General features: G+C 41.7%; 1 protein-coding gene across 4 annotated transcripts in view; it reads right to left on the bottom strand.

Moving 5' to 3' along the window:
* Positions 1-3356: 3356 nt before the first annotated feature.
* The window catches only part of DCLK1 (doublecortin like kinase 1), a 295805-nt gene continuing 290564 nt past the window's right edge, over positions 3357-8597 (bottom strand). For 2 of the 4 annotated variants that reach the window (XM_031465883.2, XM_031465882.2), the window contains exon 17: positions 3357-6681. In XM_031465883.2, the coding sequence (XP_031321743.1) occupies positions 6517-6681 (165 nt within the window). In that variant the 3' untranslated portion in view covers positions 3357-6516. The remainder of the gene's footprint in view (positions 6682-8597) is intronic. The other 2 variants (XM_031465885.2, XM_031465884.2) reach the window with 1 other exon arrangement.

Below are 8597 nucleotides of genomic sequence, written 5' to 3'. Positions count from 1 at the left end.
CATTTACCTCCATACGCATAACTTCCTGATCTGAACATGACGTCCCACCTTTCAAAGTCTTGGAAGGCCTTTCTCCCAGTTTCCGGATGTGAAAGTTTTATCATCTTCAATCCCAGAGTTGCTGGTGTTTGGTGTTTCCCCGTCAGGGCATGTTTTTTGTTGTTGTTGTTGTTGTTGTTGTTGTTGTTTCTGATGGGAGGTTTTTGGTAAAGCTGCCAACCTCATAAAACAAAGTAATGGTCCTCAGGAAGCAATCACTTTAGCTATTATTTTACAGAAATCTCCCTGAAAGCTTAGAAAGGACCCAGAAATTTCACTGCAGAGGAGCAAGAGGCAAAAGAGCAGCAGCACGTAGATGGCAGGGAAGGTGACTGCTGACTTTACAAGTGCTTGGAGATAATCTGGCACCTTCATGGGAAACCAGGGGAACTGCAGTCACTTTTGCTGGACAACTTGTCAATCTCCTGGCATTGAACAACTCACATAGAAGAGAACTTTTTTCCATTGCACAGCTTTGCAATTTTCTCTAAGGTCAATGCTGCACGTGGGATGCCTAATGGGACATCACTGTAAAAATGGCAGCTAATTACAGGTTAGTGGATAAAACAACACTCTTCTCTGGAGAGCTTGTGCATATAGGTTGAAGGATAAAACAGGGCTGAATGGTATTTGATTTCTGTGTGTTTATCCAAGTCACTGGCCCAGGCAGGAAGGTAATATAGGAAAAGGGACATTTTTGGAATAGTTGTTTTTGAATTATGCTCATGAAATATACACTCTGCTATGAGGACATGTGGGAAAGCTACTCTCTGACCGCATGACTAATTTTTAAAGCCTTGCATAGAGAGAATTCCCCCCAAGAACACAGCTGGGTTATTCCTTTGTGGACTGAATGTGTCAATTATGAATTGAACTAAAATGAAATTTTACTCCGTGATGGCAAAGTGAACTGACGAGTGGACACTGTAGCTATGGTATTATGTAGTAGTTCATACACCAAGTACTATTATTTTATTAATTTTTAAGAACATGTTTTACATAAAAACAGGCAACATCAAAAAAGCTCAGTTGATAAATGAACATAATATATCACAGATGATTTCATCCACATTAACCTACATTTATTAGCTTAAACTGAGAGATTAGGGGGAAAAATTGGATCTCATTCCAGCTTTAATCATGGATAAAAATCGTTTGAAAGTTATTTCATTAAGATTCTGAAAATCAAAGATTAACCTATACCATCTGATCCATGCAGCAATTGATAAATTCAGTATTTTCAAAGGAAACATTGAATTTTTTTCTTGCACCAGATTGAAACCTTTCTGAAACTTGTTTAAATGCATCAAGTTCCGAGCCCACCTTTTCGGTATGCATGAGCAAAATACTATTTAATTTCACACTCAACTAATCCTTTAATAATTTTCTTTCAGCCAGAATGAAAAAGACTATTATTAATTTCCTAATAAAATTAAAAAAAAATAGTTATCAAGGATATGACTCTAACCTTGGACCAGTTTCAATTTCTTTTTATTTTTTTTCTGAGAATACATCAAAGATTAATGTCAATGGCCAGAGAGAAATTGTCCCTAGAGAACTATTCAAGGTCTTTTTCTTACCACATTCGATGGGACTGGAATGAATTGACATTATAGCATCTTTACCATCACTTTTAAAATCCTACTTTCTCTTAATACCGACAGTGAAGGCTTTTAGAACTATTATTTACTTTAAGTTAATAAAGTATATCACAGACAAAAATATACAATTTTACATTGAAGCAACATTAAGGGTCTCATTTTAGTTGACCAAAAAAGAATGTTGAGGAAATTTACAGGTAGGATTTAATTGTGGAGCTTGCTCTTCCTTTGTGAAAAAGAATGAAACTAGATCTCTCGCTTGTCTCCAAGGACAAGAGGTTGCAGACCTCATGATCAAAGCACCTGCCAGTTAGAAGCTCACTCACTGAAAAATGATCATGCAGCTTCAGTGTCGAAGCCCAAGGATGACAACAACAACAAAAAAAGGAAAAATAAAAACCACCCCAACCAGAGGCATTCTAAGCTTCTACACTGAATTTCCTGTTTCCCACCAGTTTATGATGACCCTTAATGTTACTGGATGGATGGCTGCATATTTGAGATGATTAAAAAATAAAAGACTGCCTTAAAAGCACCTCCTTCTCAATTGTATGTAATTACATACAAATGAAAGCTTCCTTCTGACAGTCCTAGGGAACCCATTTGTTACTGTTTCATATAAAGCACCATTGAGCCAATTTTTAAAAGCACATTTGCAGTGATCAAATGTGTCCTCAAGTTTTGTTGATTTCTTTGTCTTTAAACAAGTGTAAAGTGTGTTCATTTTCGTGCTTCTTATTGTATCTGAATTGACAAAAATGTTAATTACGGAAGTGCTTTTAATCACTATTTTCCCCAACAGACGAGAATGGCTTTGTGAAACTCGATGAAATAAAGAAATCCGTATCTCCCAAAGAAGCAGATCGCTGACCCTCCATCACTGCATGCAAAAGAAGGGTCTGTCCGAGAGTATTTTCCCCAAACTCCTAATGGAAAGGGCAGACAACACGCAGGAAAGGCTAACCCTTGAACTGACCAACTTCAAGTTTTAAAAAATCTTTGATTGGACCCCAAAAAAAAGGTAGCAGTTTAAAAAAAATTAATGATTTACAAATTATAGAAAAGATATGTTATCTACAATATATGCCAGGTGACTCATTAATTTTTTTTAAAATCCACATCCAAATGAATAATTACAACTACCATCTTGGATCTTGGTGCTTTCCAAAATTCTGAAATTACAATGAAAACGGGGGACATACCAGATATTTTTGGAGAATTGGGCAGAGAAAAGAAGGAAGTGAACCTTCACTCTTTGGTACAGGCCCTGTATAGCAAACTTCAGCCGGGGGCACCTTTTTAAGGTGAAATTAAAAACCTTTGAAATTAGAAGTTTATCATGGAAATGCTGACAGATCCTGACCTGGAGAAGGGCTGGCAGGTGACGCAATGATACTAAGCAAGCTCTCCCTCAAGCGCAGTTGCCCTTCAGCGCGGGGGATAGAGCTGTCTAATGGGCACCGCTGGCCAGCAAACAACCATGATTTAATGTGTGTGAGCCTTAGTCATACGGTAGCTCTGTGACCCTCTAAGCTAAGCCAATTTTTCTTTTCTTTTTCCAACTGAAATACGCCTCAAAGGGTAAAAGATTGACATTTTAGCCTTCATTCATGGATATATTGCTTTCTTTCAACAATATCTGATGGGCCTGTTAACCACCACCCATGCAGGGGCCGAGCACATTCTAAGAAGGTCTCACTGAATACAAAACACCAAGCGTTTTTAGTTGTTTATTTGCATTTTTTTTCTCTGCTTATTTTAGTATGCACCACGTGTAAGTTAATGAGGGCTACAGTTAAAAACATTTTCAGTGACTGAAATCTTACTTTTCCTTCTAATGATCTGGAGCAAATCACATATTCATTGATTATGAGGAATAATGCTACAATGTCGAGGAAAAATGTGTTCATCCCTATGAACAGTTCTCATCTACAGAGATGGTTTACACAATGCAAGTAATGAAGGAGTTTTTCCTTAACTAGTCTACTACCAAACTGAAAAAAAAAAAAAGAATCTTAAAATTCCCTTGAAAATACCATATGGTTGGTCATGTATCAATAAAGGAAAGACAGTCCCCATTACCAGGCCACCACCATAAGAGCTATATTAAATACTTAGAAAAAAAAATATGGAGACACTTGTGGCAATGATTAAATTGATCATTACAGAGATACACTGCCATAATGGTACATATTTATTCTATAATAAAGTGAAATAAAAAATAAGATCAATTTGGTTATAGAAATTCCTTAAAGAACACCACCACTTAATTATTTCAAACTTGAACTATCCCAAGAATGTCGTGAAAAAAAGCAGAAAGCACTGGCTAAAAGCAAAAGCAGTCTGGGTACACCCACGTAATCAGCATGCCTTGTGCTTGTCTGTTAACCCTCTGAGTACGTCTCTGACACTCAGGATCTTGATAGCTTAGTGCTGAAAAGATTGCATTCCATCTGATTACTCAGTATTTCTACTTGACAGGTCACATTCCGCTGTTTACACAGCATAGATCACTCAAATTCTACAGCGATGCGCTGGGATCCCCTTGCCGAATGGCCCTGCAGTCTTCTGAGCTGCCCCTGTGCCGTGTTCTGGGAAACATGCCACAGTCTCACGTCGGCCACAGTCCTTCAAGACTTGGACAAAATAAGGTATGAGCTGAACACCGTAAGGCCTGTACACTAGATGCTGGAGCAACACATGTAAATGCCCATGGAAAAAGCAGTAGTTCAAAGAGAGGAAAGTGACAGTTGCCACAGGTAGGTCTCTACCCACATCTTTTCATGTTCACACATTTAGCGTCGAGGCCACCCTATACACCTACTCCTGAGTCTTACTTAGAATAGTGCTTTGCTTTAGAGCTCTTGAGAAAGCAGTAGATTCTGAGCAGTTCAGGGTACTTTACTAATACGGAATCTACCTACACACCATACCCCTCCTGGTGTTCTGTCCTTCCCCTCCTCCCCCTGAATCCAATTGACTTGTGCTACTTTGTGATGTTGTCTGTTAAGATATTCAGGACTCTTTAAAAGAGGGGAACTTCTCAACATATGATCTGATGTTTACATAGCAGGACAACACAGGCCAAAGAGATAAACCTAAATATGGAAGACAAAGAAACTGGGGGGGACTGTGTTGCAAAAAATCATGACATGCTGTGATTTAAAAATCTATATTAATATAGACCATATGTTTATGAATTGAAGTGTAAAAAGCAGCCATCCAAGGCCAATGTGTGTTTGAAAATACAGAACTGACTGTGGAAACGTCATACACAGACTTCAAGACTTTCAGATATTGAAGTACATTCCAAAGCAGAGGCAGTGCATGCTGTTCAGCCATCTAGATGCAAATTTCAGGACCCATCATTCATTGGTTGTCTCCTGGGTCACAGAGCTGAGCGAACCTTAGGAGGACGTGTGAACTGGGCCCCTACCTCCCAGACACCGTGGCCAGCCTCCTCTCTAAGCATCGCAGTAACTACCGGCAGTGGCAGGCCCCTATTCTGAATGTGATACACGCAGAAGGAACTCACCGGAGACACAGGGCTAGGCAGGAAGATTTGGTAACAAGAGTGAAATACAAGTGTCGGACAGGACTTGGCCCAAAGAGAGAAAACAGCACCTCCCTCTGGACATCTAAGGGCAGTGCTGTGAAAGGTCATCTTCGGAAGCAGAAGTTTTATCTGTCAGGGTACCTTCTAGGTCTCCCATCCGGTTCTCCCCGGGAGACTATATGTAGGTGACCTAAAGGTGCACATGGAATGCTCTTACCGATGGTTTATTTCTTTAAGACCTATTTTTATGACATCCTAGGTTGTTTGCCCACTGTGCTTTCTCCTTGGCCACTTTGCAAAGCACTAGCCTCTAGTCCCCTGTGCCCCAGCGCTCTGCCTACATACGGACTTCATACTCTGTGAATTTCACACTGAAGACTGAAATGCATGAAAAAGCAGGTGAGAAAAAGAACAAGATCTTGTTGCCTCTTTCTGGTTGAAATTCCAGCCCTATTGAGCACCTGGCAATTTATTGCTCTTTTCCACCAGTTTGTTTTGTTTTGTTTTTCCTGTAGATGTCTCATACTGAGCAGGCAGACCCTCACTCACCAAGCACAGGACAAGGGATGGTGACTTCCCGAGGGTCTGTGCTGGCAGTAGCAGCAGCTGGAGTGGAAGCAGCATTTCTGGGGCATCATGAGCACATCTTCATATGGAGGCAATTTGGGGGAGGGGCACCATCTAGTTCCCGGGTCAGGCTGTCAGCCACAGACCTAAGTCCCTCCACTGGGGACGCAGGACTCGTGGCAGCTGACAGACCTCCACTGGAAGAAAGTCCCTTTTCTTAATAGGACTGTGAGGAGAGGAGAGGAATGCTGATGCTTAAGTTATAAACCTGCCACGTTCTTACCCCACAAGAAAGGACAAGCAAGATATCACTCTAGACGCTCTTCTTGTCTGGGCATCTCAGCATCTAATAACAACCCTTGATCTGCAGCAAAATCAAGAAACATGCATGTATAAATCCAAAGGCCTGAAAAATTCCCCAAGGGTTTGCCATAAAATCCTATGCACTCAGAAGGTTAATGTGTGCGATATTACATACTGCAGATCCTAGCTTGATTGATAAAAACATTCGTTGCTTCTGTGGTTTAAAAAGTTGCAAAATAGCCTTAACCCTTTGAGGACCACCAACGACACGTCATCATCTCAACCAGCAAAGGGACATCGCTACAAGGATACCAGAAAAGACACTTTTCCGCTCGGCCATTCAAGCATTGAGTGCTAGGTAGGTCAGATGAAACTGCTTTACGTAAATCTGGGGGCAAAAATCTCAGAGTCTCAAAGGGTTAAGCTAGGACTTCGAGTAAAAGGGTCTTATTAAAAGGGTGAGTTGGGGGAGCGAACAGTCTCGGAGGAGCTTGGGGAGTAGTCTTCCGACTCCGAGTTGAGTTCAGGCGGCGCTGGCTGGGCCTTGTACTGGCTCCTCACATCCGGGTTGCGTCTTCGTCGGAAAACCTGCCTCTCCTTATCAAGAGCGGTGGTCTAGCAGGGGCATAAAATGAGAAAGAGCACAATTAGGCCGAAGGAAATGGCAAAATAAATGCTTTCTGGAACTTTCTGAGGTCAGACAAATATGCTGGCCAAGTTAACCTGTCCATGGTTGGTTCTCTGCTCCCCTAGATGCAGCTCCTTAGAGCATCTGGTCCTGACATCGCGGGCACAGGCAGGATGGGTGATGCCGTGTTCAACCCCTCCCCAGCCCTACCCAGACCTCCCCTAGCTCCACATCTATTACTCTCGGTCGCTCCCAGCCTAGCCAGACACCCCCTGGTAAACGGGGGCCCCGGGACAGAGTGTCTGCCACGTGAGGACGCCAGGTGTGCCTCGTTCATCAACATTCAGCTCCAGGCGGCTGCAGAATAAAGATGAGAGGTGATGAAGTCGTCAGACACGGAAACAGAGCCACCAGCTCGCCTTGTTATTGTAGCACCTCCCCATTCTAAATTCTCTTATTATCTGTTGATGAGGGAGTGTGGCCGAATCTCTGGGAAGGATGATGGGTTTGACTTTGAAGGAACCTCATGCCTGAAATTGAAAACTGCTCTGAATGCAATTAAACCAGATGGAAACCTTCCTGCGGATTTTCCTTTACTAAGTTCACTTTCATTGGAGCATGTGGTCATTTACAAAATCAAGATTCAATGTCGTAGGTTGTGTTGTAGGCACAGAGACCAGAGACTCCTGGTCTCTGTGCCTCATTTTCCTGAGGAAACATTAGCTGATCTCCGGGATGTGCTATCCAGCCATAGTTCTGGAAGCTATTATGACATTAGGACTGGGGAGGGCAGGACTTCATTACAGATTTAATGGGTGTGAGGAGGAACAGGTCATTACAGAGAAACCTTACACAGAGAGCAGAAGAGCAGGTACAAAGCCTGAACAAAAATACAGAACGCATATAAAAGTTGAAGGCATCCTTGTTTGAAAGTCCCTCTTTAAAAGGATGTAGCCTGGAGGTTATTCTGCTTTTAAGAGATTACTTTTCCTCTACAGGGATATCTACCACCATTTTTCCTCTTGGAAATTTACTGTTAGCTTCTTCAAAGAACAGAGATAAATTTATAGCCAGCCTGGTTCTGAGAACAAAGTGAAAACTAAGCCCCTCATACGACGGCAGTGTAGCATGTTAGATCTAAAATGGGGCAATCGAAGTTCCAAAATGAAGCAATAAAGAGAGGCAGAGTGTAGGCCAGTACAGTAAATGGCTTCGTTAGGTTGAACTGCTCCGCTTCAAAAACTATCCACACACTGAATAACAGTGTTACAAGCCAATGAGGAAGATAAACTTGAATAATTCACTTCTTGTCTCAGTAGACTGTTAATACAGTGATTCAATAACTGGTTTGTGGAAATGTCTACCTTTAATTCCTCGGCGTGGCGAATTTTTAAGGACCCTCATGTACATAGTACTTGGTCTTCTACCCACCGATTTTATGATATCTTCGGCATCATAAACCCAAATTCCTAACTTTATTTAAAACATTGTGAAGTTACAACACATGGTATTTTGCTTTCAATGCAAACTGAAAATGTTCTGTTTGTGCAGAGTTGAAGGTAAGAAAAAACCCAGGCATCTATTTAGTCTGAACTTGCATAAAAAAACCACTCTCTAGTTAATCCAAGAGTAATATAAACACTTCCTTGGTCATAAAAACTATTTCTATGTCTACCTTCTTGAGAAAGAAAAAAGTCATTGGCATCAAACCGAATGCTGACTGGTAACGGAGGTTCTCTGGTGTGCGGGAGGAAGCACCCGGGGCCTGCCGTCAGGGACGTTGTGTCCTGCTCCATCCATCACTGGCCGTGAACCATTCACTCTGTTCTCAGTTAAATCAGGGGCAGGGGTAATGCCCTCCCACCCTCCCACAGTTGCTAGAGGCAAAAATGGACGTGCAGAT

This window comes from Camelus dromedarius, chromosome 13 (assembly GCF_036321535.1).
Source record: "Camelus dromedarius isolate mCamDro1 chromosome 13, mCamDro1.pat, whole genome shotgun sequence".
Taxonomy (NCBI): domain Eukaryota; kingdom Metazoa; phylum Chordata; class Mammalia; order Artiodactyla; family Camelidae; genus Camelus; species Camelus dromedarius.
Note: the sequence above shows the minus strand (reverse complement) of the source record. Positions and strands in the feature narration are given on the sequence as shown.